At 40.8% G+C, this 18,374-nt stretch overlaps 1 protein-coding gene and 1 long non-coding RNA gene across 12 annotated transcripts; one reads left to right on the top strand and one right to left on the bottom strand.

The window, feature by feature from the left end:
* The first annotated feature begins 373 nt into the window (after positions 1-373).
* On the top strand, positions 374-6,646 carry LOC119291958. Of its 10 annotated transcripts, none has more exons than XR_005142771.1 (10): positions 374-806; positions 889-2,961; positions 3,058-3,223; positions 3,577-3,776; positions 3,894-4,068; positions 4,155-4,209; positions 4,348-4,404; positions 4,491-5,167; positions 5,943-6,153; positions 6,228-6,646. It is a non-coding gene; the product is annotated as an uncharacterized LOC119291958 (long non-coding RNA). The 10 variants fall into 10 exon arrangements; XR_005142772.1 differs by having other exon boundaries at positions 6,220-6,646; XR_005142769.1 differs by having other exon boundaries at positions 3,585-3,776; positions 5,943-6,281.
* A 105-nt stretch (positions 6,647-6,751) lies between these two features.
* LOC119291956 lies at positions 6,752-7,543 on the bottom strand. 2 transcript variants are annotated; one of them, XM_037570765.1, is made up of 2 exons: positions 7,119-7,543; positions 6,752-7,028 (listed from the first exon to the last, which is right to left on the bottom strand). In XM_037570765.1, exons 1-2 carry the CDS (start codon positions 7,478-7,480, stop codon positions 6,887-6,889), a joined length of 504 nt encoding a protein of 167 aa, XP_037426662.1. In that variant the 5' UTR covers positions 7,481-7,543; the 3' UTR covers positions 6,752-6,886. The 2 variants fall into 2 exon arrangements, with proteins under 2 accessions (XP_037426662.1, XP_037426663.1); XM_037570766.1 differs by having other exon boundaries at positions 7,137-7,543.
* Positions 7,544-18,374: the final 10,831 nt, after the last annotated feature.

Below are 18,374 nucleotides of genomic sequence, written 5' to 3'. Positions count from 1 at the left end.
TGGTGTTGCGAGCGGCGATGGACGGTGCTTTTCGTACGAAACACCGGTGGGGCAAGCGCGCGGACGTGGTGCTATGAGAGACGATGACTAGCGCCGTAGGTGCACGAGGGGGTTGCTGCAAAGGTCGTTGCCGACGTGGTTTCTTGGCTAAAGTGTCAGGCGGCGTGCTGCAAAGGTCACGGGTTGTTGCTGCGAGCGATGTGGTGAGCGGCAGATGGCACGGGCGGGAGCCGCAAAAAATAGGAAAAAAAGGAAAAAAGAAAGAAAGAAAGAAAGGGGGTGCAGTACCTTACGTGGTCTGCCCGTGCCAGCCGCCTGCTACTACGTAATAACTTTTGTCAAACAAAAGAGAAAATCGGGTCGGGTGGCGTAATAACTTTTGCCGATCGGATCTGCGCCTTATCTCCTTCTGTCCTCCTCCTGACCCGAAACCTAACCTAGCCGCCTCCTCCCACTCCAGATCTCCAACCTCACCATGGCCTTCTCCTCTTCCTTTGCCAACCATGGATGGCCGCCGGATCCTTGAACCATACCATGGCCTTCAACTCCCTCCGCCCGATCCTCATCATGACCTTATGCTCTCTGGCCGCCGGATACCCACCATGACCTTGTGCTCTCTGGCCGCCGGATCTTCAGCACGGCCGGCCTTCTCATGTCTGCCGCCGGTCCTCGATGAACCAGCCCCAGCGTGCCTCGCCCGCAGATGCAGATCTTGATCTTCCAGCGGACAGGGGCGTAGGACGGCCAGCAACACCGTCCCGGACCCGTTGACAGCATGATGGCCGTGGCCCTCTTTTGGCTCGGTGGTGAGTATCCACACAATAGCCTTGTCATTTTCCAATCTCTTTTTCTTACCTGTCTCACGAATCCACACAATATGTCTTGCAGGTTAGGTTAGGTTCGGTTCGGTTCGGTTCGATCTGTATAACAAAGGATGTTCGAGTATTATTATTATCAGTATTAACGGAAGAGATGTTTTTAATGGGTGGTTGATGCAAGAAAGATTCATAGCCATCTGCTGGCCCTATTTTACATTATTAGGGCGTCTTTGATTTTATAGGTTATTTTTTCCAGAGGATTTGTATCTTTAGGAATTTTCCCTAAGTAAGCACTCATTGGCACTCTATTTCTAGAGAAATATGGCTATGCTCTTGTTTCAATTCCGTAACCTCTTTGATTGATGCAATTTTTCTTTTCTAGTCATACTATCATTCCGGTACTCTCATTTTTATCATTATTAACCAAGGTTCCTTTGCCACGTTTTGATAATCCTACAAACCACACTTGCCATACACTACCTTTGGTTATAGCACTAGAGTCAAACACGCGAGGATAAGATAAATCATATCAACCATGTAATTTGTCATCTTGGTGCATTCGCATCCCAACCCCTATGCAATAGGCTAAGTGGGACACATGAACTTCTCTTCTCTATTCACCTCGTTTAATAAGTTTTTTTTTTGCTGCAACTCTTAGTACAACCTATTAGGAGGTGCTATAAATAGAGAGATAGATTTTTCAAAATACATTTTATTCAGGCCATGTTAAGCCTTTTGATTTTAGCACTTGTCCTCACATTATTTAGTGTCATCGTCAGTCCTTCTTTCTAACCTTCTATGTCTACCTATGCAAATGCTCTTTGCATGCAGACGCCGAGGTCTAGATTTTTTTTTCTAGCACCAGTGCTAACGGATGTGAGGATATGCGCTAAGATTTAAAAACTTAGCCACACCCCCACCACTAAATTAGAATCCACTGCTATGCTAAATCGACTCGCTGTAAGTAGTTTATTATGTTTGCCAATTTTAGTTGAATTGTTGTAAAGTCTAGCTCATATAGTTGGTCCTAAGGTGAATAGCAAGAGAAAACTAATAATGAATTTATCTTAGCTTCTAATTTGTTGGTTTTGAAGGATGCAGATGTTGCAAGTGCAAAAGATGTGCTAGAGGACGCAGGAATTAGCTTGTGTTTGTCAGTTGAAAGATACTAGGTGCTTAAGCGTTTATCTCCTCTTTGGTTCATAGGTAAAAAACAAAGGAAACATGTAGGGAGAAAAGGACGTCCTTTTAAAAATTTTGGGGTCTGAGATGGTTGTATTTTTTTAAGCATGGTAACATTCTATTTAGACCTTTTTTTGTCTTGTTTTAATACAGTTCGACTATTTAGTATATTAATATTCTTTTGTTCTTGTCGCTTTTTCCTTCTTATTCATGCACCAAACACGCAGGTTCTCAAAATTTACGTGTTTTTCAATCTGCTACCTTGCGACCGTGACTGCCGTATTCTTTAGTTTCTGAGAATCCTGCAAATCAATGGGCCCTTTTGCTTGTGAGATGCATGCAGCCAAGAGATGTGATTAAACAGCAACGACTAATTTGAATAGAGATGAGAATCTGGTGTGCCTATTTGCATTACCACTAAATACACTAAGCATTTTTTTTTAAACCTGGTGCATGTAGCTCCCGCTTGCGCAGGGTCCAGGGAAGGGTCCGACCACTTTGGGTCTATAGTACGCAGCCTTTCCCTACATTTCTGTAAGAGGCTATTTCCAGGACTTGAACCCATGACCTCATGGTCACAAGGCAGCAGCTTTACTACTGCGCCAAGGCTCCCCTTCATGTGAAACAATATTTTTGGTTCGACGAATACTGGTTACATTTACTGAAGGCTGTGCTCACCATCCAGTGCACCCTTGGTCTCACAGGATGGATCCTGTACCACCAGTCCATGGGGTCAATCAATATGGTTATATCTTAAAATGTCTGTGAAGCAGGTGGTCAATCAATATGTAATGAGCAAAGGAACAGAACAATACAGGAAGAATGTTTGATCTTAATGGTCCTCTGTCACTTTCAACTCAGTGGAAATAGGCCGTCTACTCCAGTTCGGTAAGATGAATCATGTGTTTTAAAGAAGTTATACATGAGCGCAGCAAGCAGTGTTCTTGCTCAAATAGAGAAGGTACCATGTCCGCCTTATTCAGTCTTCTAGAAATAAACTCTTGTTCATCACATGGATTACATATATGATCACATGTAACATAGAGTAAATTTATAGTCTCGGCAGATCGGATGCACTCTATTTGAAGTATTCTACTGATGACTGCCCCAGTGCTTCATCTGAATCTGAAAATAAAAACAAAGAGTGGCATCAGCAGCAAAACATAATCAAGTATTCAAGGAGAATTGGCATGTAAGGTGACTGGAGGCGAGGGATGGCTCAGGTATGCCATACTTCCATAATGTTCTGGACGGAATCAATTTTCTATACGACAACATGAACATAAACGTCTGTGCAGCAAAACAACATGCTTGTGCAAGTATAGGAGTATCTTATCTTCCGTATTCAATCATCTAGAGTAGAATATGACATTCATGCTGTATACAATTGTTCATCAGTTTAAATGTAGATGAAGAGTCGCAACACTGACATTAACTTAGCTTAAATTGTCCAGTTCTGTCAGTGTAAAATTCAACTGCAGTTTACCAAAAATACTAATCATGGTGTTTACTATAGTGATTCTAACAAATGTGAATGTATGATTGAAGGGAATGAATGGTTTTAAAATGTTCACAGTGAAGCAGGTGGTCAATCAATATGCAGTGATGAAAGGAACAGAACGGTACAGGAAGAATGGATGATCTTAATGGCCCTCTGTCACTTTCAACTCGGTGCTTTTGGAAATAGGCCTTCTACAGTTCGCTAATATGAAGCATAGTGGTCTAAAGAAGTTATACATGAGCACAGCAAGCAGTGTGCTTGCTCAAATAGAGAAGGTACCATGTAAGCCTTATTCAGTCTTCTAGAAATAAATCTGTTCCATCGCACGTATTACATATATTATCTCATCCAACACAGAGTAAATTTCATACCATTAAACATAATTTTGGCAGATCGATGAACTCTTTTTGAAGCATTCTACTGACGGCCGCCCCAGCGCTTCATCTGAAAATAAAATAAAAAGTGGCATCAGCAGCAAAACATCATCAAGTATTCAAGGAGAATTGGCATGTAAGGTGACTGGAGGCGAGGGATGGCTCAGAATCTAGCATTTCTGCTGTGAGGCTGGTATGCAATAGTTTACGGCAATTCTGGAGATGATGATGTGAGCAGGAGGAGTTTACGGTTTTGGGTGTTTTGTCTACTGTGAGCAGGAGGAGTTTACGGCTAAGACCAAGCTTTGTGATGTCATGGTTGTGCAATATATAGGTATGCAATTGTTCCCTGTGATAATTTCCCATGCTTGTATGTATAGACCTGTCCGAACAATTTGTATTACTGGATGTTGCTCTATGAATGATTTGTTTTACTGGAAGTTGTATCCTTATCTATATGGAATTGGTGCAGGGACGGCGCCATGGAAGGTCTCTGTTGTGCTCTGTTCCATTCATGGTCGTGGATAATGTAGGGTTAGTTAAGAGTTCTGCTACTTTTTGGCTTAATTGGCTCCAATTCCTATTGTTTATGGATGGTCTCTTCTCCTTGTGCAGCAGTAGCATGACGGGTTCGGCACAGCAGAGGTTGGCCCTGCTGCCGAGCCAGCGTAAGCCACAAATTCGCCATGGTGAGCTACTCCAGATCCCCTCCCTTTGCTCTGCGCTTCATGGCCATTGAGCCATGGATGGTCTTAGTTAACATTTTGTGGCAGTTGATTCTCGGTGGGGTGTGGTGGGGTTGCACCTGCACGTTAGTTGTTTAATGCGTGGAATCCAAAACTACAAGATCTGATGACGAAAAGATACATGCTCCTCGCACCATAGCAGATAGATGAATATTAGCACACTGGTATTGTCACATTTAGTCAGGCTGATTTATCAAAAGTGGACGATATTGGATTCTGTACCCCATCTGTAAAGGAGTTATGATATATCAGTTTCTGTTCTAATTTCTCATGAATACACATCAATTATGAATTGATTTTATTAGCAAATGGATGCTAGCCAGCAATTTCATTTCATTTATGAAGATCATATTTTAATGCCTACTAGCTACTCCCTCTGTCTCATTATGTAAGATGTTTTTTGACGCTACACTAGTGTAAAAAACGTCTTATATTATGGGACGGAGGGAGTACTAATCAGGTGGGGCCACCACTTCCAGCCACACAAGTAGTTTTTTTCTGAGGTCGAAGAACTACATCTTCAGCTCAAGCAATATGAGCATTCAGGTTAGATACAAGATCAGAGACAATTTTATTCTTGATATAAGGGTTCTTAAATTTGGTTTAGCAAGCTTTAGGATACACCGATGTCTGGTTTCCAGTCCAGTGAAAAGAGCCAGTTCTGTTTTCTGAATTTGACAGAAATTCAATAACTTTTTTGAGGATTTTTGACCAAAAAAATGCACTCTTTTTTGCTTTTGGCTCCACTTGAGGTGTCACCATTTTTTCACTAAATATAAACTTGTCAGTACTCATGGAAGTCACCGGTATTTTGGATTCTTTTGAATGAAGTTTCTTAGAACAAGAGCACTTAGTCGAAGTTCAAGGGTCAGTGTAGCTGCGTAAATGGTTCTGATCATAGCCATGTGTACCGCGCATGGCAACAATATCCAGAATTAGAGTATAGAAGCGCTTACTGAAGTAACCTAACTTCTTTTATATTCTGCAGCAACCTAGATTTAGTTACTAAAGTGGTGAACAAAGGGTACATTTCCTCTTTTTCTAGAAAAAACATGTGATTTAGCAAAAAAAAAAAAGACATTAGGTGAGCTAACTGGTATTGAGAACCTCACCTTTTCAAAATGCTTCTAGAAAAGGAGCATATATGAATGAAAGATAAATACTTGCATATATCGTCCCTTTTAGAAGTGTTCTCATAATTCAGTTTAATTCTTTTTTCTCTTCAAATTGACCTAAGTTTTTTGTTTGAAAAATAAAAAGTATATAGTTGCTTTTAGTCTGTTATAAGCTTATCCACTTACCTTATCATTCTCAATTGCAGCAAGATGTAACTTTTACCAATGCAACGATTGCCTCAGTCATCAAAAGGACCATGATGCAAATAATGTGCTTGCTCAAATAGAAGAACTCACCAGGGCTTTGACCTTTGAGTCCTTAGACTTTATCCCGGTGTTCCCTTTGATGCTGGCCAGCTCATCTCGTCTGATTGAGCTTGTCTTTAAACCAAGACTATGATGGGAAAAATTTGTTAGGTGCTTGTTTGTATGTTTGTAAATTTTCTGTTTATTTTGTTAGTCGTACTTACCTGTGTATTTCAGCAATGCAGACCGGTGCTTTGCAGATTGACCTTCAAGTGAGCCCACAGCAATTTGGCCCGCTCCTTAGCTTCATTGAAGTCGGCCTCAGCCCTGCATGAGGCATTTGAGACACACAGTGAGTCATCAGGGCAGACTACAAGACATAACTCAAACTGTGAACCATAACTCGAACTGTTAACAAGAGGAGAATTCGAGAGAAAACAGAGTGATTCATCAGCACAGACTACAAGACATAACCCGAACTGTTGACAAGAGGCATTAGAATTCGAGAGAGAACAAAGTGATCAATCAGGACAGACTATAAGACACAACTTGAACTGTTGACAAGAGTCATTAGAATTCGAGAGACAACAACAAGACATAACTCGAACTGTCGACAAGAGGCATTAGAATTCGAGAGACAACAACAGGCGTTAGAATTTGGGAGACAACAAAGTGATCCATCAGGACAGACTACAAGACGTAACTCTTAACTGTGAACAAGAGGCGTTAGAATTTGAGAGACAACAAAGTGATCCATCAGGACAGACTACAAGTAACTCAAACTAACCGTTGCACTCAATTCTTTTTTTAAAACAAAGAGAAGAATACATCGCATCCTTCATCAGGTTTGTTCAACCCATCCGAGCACGACCACGAGCACTCTAAATCTATTCATCACCGCCCATCAAATTAGGATGGTGTACCGCTGGATCTTGAGCATCCTTTGCTCGTATTCGCGGCTCAGCTCCCGCACCCTTTCCAGATAGTGTTCGCCTTGCCTTGCGCTCTCCTCCAAATCCTTAAACCTGTTCTCCTCATTCTCACGCCTGCGGTGCAAATGTCCAGAATAGATTAGCCGCGAGAGTCAAACAGAGTAAGTAGCTTATAGCAAACTAACTAACAAGAGATGAACTAACCAACCGCCGACGCCGTACCTGTGGCGATCCAGGTGAGGGCCGAGGTCGGCGAGCTGGACTTCCTCGTAGCAAGCCGGGCAACGAAAGCCATGCCTCTGGGCGTGCCTCTCCAGATCAGAGAATGCGACGTGCTCCTGGCACGACGGGCACTGGAATGTGTGCCCCTTGGCATGATCGATGTAGTCACGGAGCCTGACCATCGTCATGCACGAAGGGCACGGCACCTTCCTGAAATAGCTGACCGCCGTCCATCCAATCGTGCCGGCGGTGGCTCCAGCGCCTGCGCCCAACGTGATGTAGTTGGCGTAGGTCGATATCAGGGTGGCTGTCGCCGCCGCGCTCATCAGTACCGCAGGGGCCATCGCTGGACGACGGCGGGCGGCGCAGATGGGGACGGGGCGGCGAGCGGCGGGCGGCGCGGATGGGGATGGGGAGGGGGGAGGGAGGGGACGACTCAGTCGCGTGATGGGGGTGCTAGGGTTGGGCTTTCCTGCTGTCTATGGGCCCGTAACTTTTGTTGATCCACAAAAGCCCATCGCCTCCTACTTCTTCCATAAACAAATTTTTTGCCATAAACAGATAAACTGATTCAGGAAAATACAGGGAAGCATGAATTTACAACTCGACATGCAGTAATTCATAAAAAATGTCATGCTATATTATATGAAATTGGGTAAAAAATTCTCACTATTTGGTGCATTAGACACGGAAATTCTTGGAAATGTTTCTAGTACTTGGGTGAAATTTTTTACATAATGTTTCGGAATTTTTCCAATAAAAGTTTTTTTCCCCACATGGTAAAAATATATTTTTTCCCTCCTGGTCAGAAATGCAAATTCATGGCAAGCTTTAGTTATTTTTCTCCCTTAACCATGACAACTTTGGAAATGTTTCTACTTTGTCACACGACAAAGTTACATATTCCTAAATTTGTAATCAAGTTGACATGAGGGAAGTTTTCTACAACTGCCTAAAAACGAAATTTTACATGTTTGCGTACATAAACTTGCCACGGCTGATAAGGTAAAATTGCCATTGTCTAGGAAAAAACTAAATTGCCATTGTCTAGGAAAAAACTAAATTGGCATGACAACTGTAGTGAAAAGAACTGCAGACGTGACATGGCAAAATTAGCAATTTGTTTTCATACAAACATTTTCAAAAATTGCCATGGGAACACAAGTTAGGGATATTTACTTGGTTGTCCAGAATTTGAAATTTTAATTGCCAAAGGCTTAAAAATATTGTTTTGCCGTGGCAAATTTAGGGTAAAAAAGTAGATGAGAATGGCAAATTTCGTTTCATTTTTGGACATTGACATGTCCAAAATTCCCATGTGTCATCAAATCAAATTGCCACGTGTCACTAAATATGTGGACGAGACATTTCAAATGAAACCAAATTTCCATGTGTTATCTAACTTCACAATGGGTAGTTCAAACCTGATACTCATGGATTGACTATTACCCTTGTTGATGATATTGCTTCTATAGAAACACTTGTTCCTGATTGGAAACCTGATACTCGTGAAAGAGCTATAAGATGTTTGCATTGCCATGCAATATGTTTCGGTAGGTCGAAATAATTCGTCTGCAGGAATATGTCTTTGGATGCATTGAATGGATTATGGATAGTGGATGCACTAATCATATGACCTAAGATAAATCATTATTCACCGATTCAAATTTGACATCTTCACCTTTGGTGATAGTAACAGAGGAAAGGTAACCGAGTTAGGTCAAATTGCTATCTCCAAGGACAAGAATATTGACAATGTTATACTTGTGCAATCCCTTGGATTCTATCTTATATTTATTGGTAAATTATGTGATATTGACATGCTAGTATTATTCTCCAAGACTAAATGCATTGTTTTCATGGAATTTGACAACATATTTGTCTTTGAGGCCAAAGAAAGGGTGATTTGTATGTTGTGGATTTTCCTAAGGGTCCCTCAGTTCCCACCTATTTGCCTACAAAAGCTACAAAGGGCTGGTTGTGGCACCATAGGCTTGGTCATACATGTATGAAAGCAGACTCTGGTGAAGAATAAGCACATGCTGGGAATTTCTGATGTGAAATTTGACAAGGATCGTTTGTATGGTGCATGTGAAGCTGGCAAGCTTGATGTCCTACAAGGGTAAAGTGTGCTGGGAAACCATTAGATCCCTTGGTAGGTGTTGGGGTTACCCACTGCTTGTAGGATCACAAGATACACATCAAGCTTGCCAGCATCCAATGTTTCCTATGTAGGGCCCAAAACATTAAACATCAAGACCCCTAGGTCATCAATCCATTCGGGAGTCAGTCAAGATCCTCTCCACCCGGACGATTCTCGTTCAATCGGGCGACGCCCATCCACTCGGACACACCTAGTCTAATCGGCCATCTAGAGATGACTTGGGCACATGAAGGCGGACAGTTGATGCAGAGTCTGAAGCGACAAGAGGCACACACCTTCATGCGTTACCAGCATCCAATGCTGCAGTTACCATGTATAACCCATGTAATGATCTCAATCAACCCCCTTGTAACGTAGCTAACCCAAGGGCCCGACACACTATATAAGGCCCTTCCCAATGCTCCAAGGTGTACAGTTGCTAAGGATGCCACATAGGCAAAAAATGACGTGGTAAAGCAATTAAAGAGGAGAGAGAGCATTATGGTGACTCCAGGAAGAAACAATGCTAAGAACGCAAACCTATGTAACATGGCTACCAACCAATAGATGAAGGAGTTTAATTATTAAACAATTTCGTGAGGGAAGCTTAGCTACAAAAGATAAGCACCTATGCATTGGGAAGACTAGTTGCTAAGATTATTAATGCACTTAGCACCTCATGTAAGCACCCATGCATTGGAAGAGGCCTAAGTCGCCCCATAGCTCAGGTATAGGGGTTCACACGATATGGTCTTGATCCAGGATGGTGGCACGCAGGCAAGGTGGATCTGGAGATTGAGGGGACAGCCTTGCTCTGCCCGGATTCCAAAGATGGGTAACATGGTGATGTCAGTAGGAATTGGAGAGAGGATACAAGAGGATAGGGGGCCTGTCGGTGATGGACGAGATGTTGTTGATCCGGAGAAAGACGTGTTTGCTGCTCTGTGTTTGTGCTTGATGTGTTTGCAGAGGTAGGTGAGTTTGCACCCTCACTACAATAGTGTATTGTTCTTGACCCTAGATTAAACTATTTTGAAATTTTATGCAAGGGGGTAACAACATGGAATTGAACTGAAACTGGAGAATAAGTAATGAGTTAGTGTGAATGTGATACCATTCTAATTTTTGCAGTTTGCTCTTCATTTCTTGTATAGCCTCTCTTATGTTGCTAGATAACCATGGGAAAATATCAAACTGCAGTAGTTACACCTTTATTAAGGTGGCTCCAGCAAGCAGGAGGTCCACAGGCTCCTGCTAACCGTACTCCTCTGACTGCCCCGAATGATGGCAATGATCAACCACCTGGTAGCTATCCTTTACCACATACATTCCATAATCTGTAGCTATACACTTTTTTGTGTTGTATTTTGAACACCAGATTCACCCCTGTGAATATCTAAACATGACCATAATATTATAATTATCCGTTTCACCAATACCGCTTCGGTAGAAGTTGATACTTGGTTATTTGAGGTTTACAAGGAAAAAGTTTCCTAGCACTTTCATCACCTTAAGTTGTATAAATATTTCACAAATTGGCCATCGGTAGCACTAATAACTAGGATGGGTGTGGAAGCTGTTTTGTTATGTTGACCCCCTACTTCTTCTTGTAATATGTGAAATACTTTTCTGCTTGTCAAGCATTTACTCTAATTACTAATATCCTTATTTTAACAAGGGGCACCCATAGTCAGTACATGTTTCATTTAGTAGGCAGTATGATGTAATTAATTCACTGTCAGCTTCTCAGGTGGAAATCTTGCAGATCCTACAAACCCTGACCTATCTGTAGAGAACCAAGAAGCGCGCAGGTGCAGAAATAGGCAATGAGAACCAACCAACAAGTGCCAAAAAGGAGAAGGAAACCCACACAGCTGGTTGTTGTAGGGTTTGTCGCATCAAGACGTCCTAAATGTATTGTTTCAAGGTATCCCTCAACTATTTTTTTGGATAATGCTCCTATATGTTAGTTTTTTGGCGCAACAGATAAATGAATTATGTGCCACCTTTTACAGTATTTTCATCTAAATATGGTTGTTCTATCTGTAGCAAGTCCAGTTTAGAAATTTATAAACACATCTCTGTGATCCTTTATGACACGAAACTTTGAAGCATTTGTATTTTCACTTATGCCCATATAGAAAAGGCTGTCATGGGAAAGGATATAACATGATTCTTTTATTTTGCTAATTGTTTTTTGACTCTGTGTATAGCCGCTAATAAGAAGTCCTTTGATCTTAGATGCGAGTTTTTGGACGAACCCAAATATCTTGCATCAGTAATATACATGCTAACTAGAATGCTCCTTTATTTTGTAAATAGTGCATGACAAACATTTTGTTAGAAACATAGATGGAGCATTAAAAGGAGAGAGAGAGAGAGGGAGAGAGAGAGAGAGAGAGAGAGAGAAGGGTGGGGGTGGGGGAGAACGTATCCTGTACACCGGTTGAATTGGTGCACCAAATGCACCAAGCGATCCTGGGCCATTGGATGCACAATAGATGGATCAGATTTATCACAAGAAGGTTGCTGTAACCTTTTACATATTGGACCTTTTGAAAGCATTGAAATGTGTGAATACTCTCAAACATACCTGTCGGCTCTTTCCTTCCCCTGTTCTTCAATCCATGGAATCCCCTCTTCTCTGCACCACACCATCGAGCTACGACCTAGGGTTAGGAAAATTTCTCCGTCGCCTCTCTCTCCTACTATCCTGGACAAGAGAACCTTCTCCCCTTCAAGTGCCATTCAAGCACCAACGAGCCTATTGGCCAAGAGTAATGTAAATCTGTAGTTTTATTTTTCTATTCTGTCGAAAAGAATCGTATTTCCCAAATATGCTTATTTATATGAAAAAATTAAGAGATTCCTTTTATGGCATTGTTAATAATTCAGTATCAAGTGTCATAACCACTGGAGAAGTTGCTCTAAGGCTTCAAGATGACTACAGTAGTTCCAACCATGCTCTAATTGTGTCGCGAAGTTTAATAGAATTAGGATACATACTATACAAACTCCAATTTTTTTGACAGGATCATATTTAAATTTCTATACATCACTGTCGTATACACAGTTAGACACAAACATTGTGTACATATATATGGTGTAATATATATAGTATTTCATAAGGATAGCGATACAACTCTCTTGAACAGAAGGCCCTGCCCACTATGCTATATTTTGATGTTGTCCAACTCTTGTCTCTGCCTTTTGTTTGTCCACACATAGATGTCTGTCCCAACTTGGTAATAGCTTCACCATCAGCTCCTCTCATCATCTGACAAAGATATCTTGGCTTGCTGGGAGAGACAAAGTGGATGGAAGTACAACACTAGCTTGCACAACAAACTTTTTTTCTCTAGAGATGAACTCACAGCTGAACATGCAGAAAATACCTGAAGAAAATAGGAACATCATCCATTTTTAGATGCATATCCAAGATGAAAGGACAACAAAATTATCTGGTTGGAGAAGAATAAACTTTATGAAAGACCATTTGAATTATACTCCTAAAATCATTAGTGAGTGTTGATTACAAAATAGATGTTCTTAGCGCTGGCATTACAAAAAAAATAGTGAGGGTTTGGGACTGCTTGTAAGTTCAGGTTCTATTAGAGAAAATTCTGGCAAAATAAAATCTGGAACATGAAAATTAGTGAGAGTTTCCTCAGTTGGACATCAAAATGGCACTTTCCATTCAAAATCTACAAACTGAATGACAAGAGTTGCGTAGCAAATAATGTACTGCTGACCTGTACCATAAATCCTAGGTACTAACTTGTTAATATGCAAGTACTAACAGTCATATGGAAACTTTCTTTCTACTTGGAAAACATGAAAAATGTTTATATTCATACATCTTGTTTTGTTTATTTCCAATCTTACTGCTTTAGCTGAGGATAAACTTTTACCCTTATGATTTAGCTATTCTGCTGATACTTCACTTGCAATAGAGCAATCGCTAGGCAGTACCACACCTATCTGTGCTCTGCCTGCTAGCACTGAGCTCGAGCCAACGCCTGCTCGAGCACTGGTTTCTTCATATATAAGTACTAACCATCATGTAGAAACATTTATAAATATGATCCAACGCCTGCTGGTGCTGGATCACTGATTTCTTCATATAATTTTACTTACTAACTTTCTATTCTCCAATATTATAGTTGCAACCGAGGATAATCTTTTTATCCCTTCTAACTGCAGCTTACAGGGACCTCACAATTTATGAAGTTTTGCAAATGGATTATAAGGAACGTTGACATTCTACAACTCATGGTTTATTACATTGTACGTATGAACTGAAAACACCAGTTTAAGGGAAAGGATGAATTAGATAATAAAATCTCAAAGATGAACTTGCAAGGCCTTCACAAAGTTCAGTTGGACATTGCAAAGTGCACTTTCTATTTAATATTTTTTACTAATAAAGAATCAAAACAGGGAGCCAAACCTTGTAATTGACATACAGATTGTGCAGACATATTCCCCCTCATTTATTTTTCCAGTCGGCTATAGTTACTGGTAAACTTATCCATTATAACTACATGTCCCACATCGATTTGGTGATCATACTATTCAGTTTACCAAATGCCACTGCAGTCAAACAAATCGTGAACTGAAGGATTGGGAACGTGGATAATAGAAGAAGCAAAATTAGTGCTCATACTTCGGATCCTTTATCATTAAAAAGAGGATGTCTAGCTCCTAATCAGCCACAACATTGACATCCCCGGAGTCACAGCATTGCGTTGCTAGGTGGAGGTAATCACGGCGAGCCACTGGTGGAGCATAGTTGCATTCTAGGTACTGGTGTGGTGCGTCAACGCCGGAAGTCGAGAGAGAGAGAGAGAGAGAGAGAGAGAGCGCCCAAGTTTTGCTTAACCCCAGCTCCAGCCTGCTGCAATGGTACAGAACACGACAAGGGGTGGGGGGGAAGACGATCTGGATGCGTGGAGGTCAATTCACATGATTTAGCTGTACTGCAAGGACTGTTTTGCAAATATACCGGGAGCCCAATCATCGGACTGAATCCTGTCCCTCTCTTTCGAACTAGGTAGGAAGTGCGGCTTGCCGCAACCGGCAGCGGTGCACTGCCGGGTACAGTCATATCCAATCCAATAATACAGTCACAAAAGCATTCACTACAAGAAACTTGTTAATACATGACGGTCCTAGTCCGTCACAGATAAGGCAAAAACTGTCATGTGTGCCCATCCTTGACGGATCCGGAATCCGTCATGTATATCGCGTCATAATTTGACATCATGCCTTCCATGACGGTCCTCGGCCGTCATGGATCAGCCCCAGGCCCGCCAAGCCCAAACTAGGCTGTGACGGAACAGACCGTCACCGATTTACATGACGTGGCTGCAACATGGACCTAACAAGGCGTCTACGTGGATCTGACGTGGAGGATAACATGGCCCATGTTGTAACCAGCCCAATTGGCCCAATATTTTTGGTGGACAATTTTATCTTCAGACTGCTATTAGCCCACCTATTTTTTTAGTCCCAACCGATTAGCCCCCTTTTGTCCAGGTTGTACAATTTACTATAGGAAACCCAAATTATATTCATTCAAAAAATAGCAATTGTTTACATGACAATACAGTGTTCCAACAATCAAGCCTGATTTGAAAAAAATAACAAAGCTTAATATCAGAAGATCATAAGCATATCTAGAAGGTGCTATAAGCATGTTTGGAAATGCACTACTAGCTAATTTCAATGTCCAACACTACACCACCATTTGAAGGCAGCTATCCAGACCCAAAAAATTCCTGCTAACAAACTTCGAACTCCGGTAAGACGGATTACCCGCCAAACCTGCATAGAATCAAAACACATACAAAATTATAATTATAATAAATTAAAAAAGCCAGCTCCAAAATGAATCCAAAGAGTAATAATATTACTTGATTTTCTGGACACACCACTACTATATTAAGATACCACGTAATTGTGGGCAACACACGTGAAAAAAAGCTGACTAGTTACAAGTTCAATAAATTGTTCTATAAATGTGACATTTTATCATCCAAACATAAAAAGGTCAACATCATTTTAAAACAAAGGACAAACAGATCATTTCATATTCGTAAGTACGTCAACAAAATCAAGTTTATATGCGCATGACAAGACTTGTATATCAGAATAGATGATCCCATACAATGCAATGTAGTTCATAGTCAATAAAACATGGAAAAATGTAATACTATACTTTTTTCATCAATTAAAGCTAGTTTATGTCAATAAAGTTATTTCTGCATGTAATGGAAAATAAAAACACTCAAAAGGAAAGACCATTTTAGGCAATTAAATGATCCAAAGTTCAATATGAGAAGTGATGAAGAATTGAGACAGTAGATGTTGAGTATGCAAGTAATAACACTGAAAAATTGACACTGAAAAATTGAACTATGTAGCCGATCAAACAGTCCTAAATCGGAAGCAAAAAACAATATAACATCTAGTATTAGTAATCTTAAATAAAAGCGCGCAATTTTCACTTCCATCGCTACTTCAGATTGCAATTCTGTGTACACGCATTTCCGGAAGTACAGTAGTACGAAATCCATCACCTCTGCTGTAATAAGCAAAAAAAACTGAACATTAATTAAACTGTTAGCTTGCAAACCGAAAGAAGAATGGAAAACAGAAGGATTATTTATATGACTACATGAAGAAGTCAGGTAGTCAGTAAATTAGACATCAAGGCAGTAATGAAGTTCATTTCAAGGAATCATGGAAACAGAAGCATTATTTATACAACTATATTCAGAAGTCACCTATTTGAACAAAGCAGAAGTAATCATACAAAGATTAGCATGCTAGAGAAACAATGAGTACAACTGGATGATGATGTACTTGTATCAGCATTGTTTGCAACCATATTAATACAAAACTTAAAGAGTCAATTAGAAACACAGAAGAATAAGGGAGGATAATTTTCTGTACAAGCAATCAGCTGAAAATTATGTAAAGAAAATTCTGCCAGCATATACATTGTACCACACATTCCTTAACAAATAAGAATGACATTACTAAGCAAACTGGGCATAAACATAGGCTAAGTTCAAATAAAAATATGTAATGTTCTGGACAATAGTAACTCAATGTTTGAATCAAATTCGGCACCAAAGGATTTTTCATCTAACTCGATATCTATGCTGCAAGTTCATCTCAAAGCACCAACAAATACAGTACTAAGCAATACTTACTTGCTAAGTGAACTTCAAATGGCATGCAAAATATTAACAAAGAATATGATACAGTTTCACTGAAAGATCTCCCTCACTAATAGTTTATTTGTCGAGTACTAAGCTGTTTACTTTTTATTAAATGAAAAATTAAAAATCTATATTGTAGTGAACTATGAAACAAGAAAATAATTGATAAATAGTGAACTAATAGTTAGGAAAGCGCAGCTTGAATTGATCATGCTTCCTTTATATTCAAGGACAGGTAGAAAAGCTAGTCTATCATCCATGTTACTTCTATTCATGAACCTTCATAAGCTTGCACGAGAACTACACATTATTTTATTACATGGGAAAAACAATTAATTAATTGTAATTCGATACAAGCAGAATCAGAACCCATGAACACCAAGAGATGGCAACTCTAGTAGAGTATGGATGCAATGCGTGATATCAGGGACATGGTCCAATGCAGATTTTATGCACACAGAAATATATGTACAGTTAGAATTTTACAGATACCACACAACAATCCACACCTTGAACTCACAATAGTACACAACTTGAACAGCTCAAAATGTACAGCCAGAATAATTCACATCAAGAATACAACAAGCGAAAGAATGGGAGGGTATCAAGCTCACCATGTTCTGCTCGAGGACTATGGCATCAACTTCGATCAGGTGGGAGATCTACAGAATATAATGTGCAAAGCAAATATATCAGTGTGACAACTGGATGTGCAGTTTCATTTCATTATTACTGAAATGCAAATGTTGTCTCAACTGAACCAAATTCTTAAAGTACTATACCTTCCCAAATGTATAATTTACTAGCTGGAGTTTTAAAGAATTGATTCAAATGCATACTAACTGAACTAAGAAGGAACAATGTTCAATGGTTAGCTGCACATTACTTTCCCTTTCTTCATGATATACTTGAAGTTTGTCTTGCATAAAGTAACAAGTATCTATTCAAAAATTTATCACTTGGAATTATAATGAACTAACATCAGAAACCCGAAGCTGTGCAACACTAACCATCCTTTGGATAATAATAATAAACAGAACATATTTTCCATCTTTGCATTGGTAAGGCTAAAATACATATACCAGACAAAAAATTACTAGTCCTTGAAATGTGCCAACTAAAATGAAATACCGGCTCCACATGACCTGATGTCCTCTGCCCAATGCAATGTTTGAACTTACATAATTCATGAGATATATATCTGTCAACAATCACTATGCAATCTAAGTGAATTTATGCAAGCCTTAACCTATGTTGAATATAGATCAGGAATCTAAAGTGATCTGTCACAAGTGAATATTGGATGGAATAAAATAAGCAAAGGATGCCATAGAGGAGGAAGGCTGAAGAAGTTCATTTGTGTTGTAGTGGTCGCACTACAGGTCGGCCACCACCATAGCGTGGTAGAGTAGGTCGCCACGGGATGCACAGCCACGCCAGATAGGCGGCAGAGGAGGTCGGGGTCGCCGCCGTCCAGCCCAACACGCACAAGCCCACCGAGCTAGGGGACGCAATCCAAGAGGTGGAGAGGCGCGATGGGGCACGCTGTCCGATGGAGAGGAGCCACCGAAGATGCCCCGGCCATGGACGTGGTGCCGCAACCGAAACCCTAGCCGTGGGCTAGGGGTCGTGGGCGGGCACGGGAGACAGGTAGTGGCAGATCCAACTGGACTGGAGGAGGGCGAGGTTGGAGAATAGCTCGTCAGTGTGCTATGCGGTGGCGGACGTCGCCACAATCGATAGGTGTTGGTCGCGGCGCAAGGGGTGGCATGAGAGAGAGAGAGAGAGTTAGGTTGCCAGAGTGGTGGATGGGTGGGGGATGCGGAGGATCTGACATCTGCCGGAGGTGCGAGGTGAGAGGAGGGA

This window comes from Triticum dicoccoides, chromosome 4B, assembly GCF_002162155.2.
Source record: "Triticum dicoccoides isolate Atlit2015 ecotype Zavitan chromosome 4B, WEW_v2.0, whole genome shotgun sequence".
In the NCBI taxonomy this organism is placed as follows: domain Eukaryota; kingdom Viridiplantae; phylum Streptophyta; class Magnoliopsida; order Poales; family Poaceae; genus Triticum; species Triticum dicoccoides.
The sequence above is the reverse complement of the archived record's forward strand: the minus strand, read 5'-3'. Positions and strand labels throughout refer to the sequence as shown.

Coding starts and splice junctions, on each gene's coding strand:
- LOC119291956 (XM_037570765.1), bottom strand. CDS start 7,480: ATGGCCCCTGCGGTACTGATGAGCGCGGCGGCGACAGCCACCCTGATA. Junction 7,029..7,118: donor AGGTACGGCGTCGGCGGTTG/GTTAGTTCATCT, acceptor TTTGCACCGCAG/GCGTGAGAATGAGGAGAACA.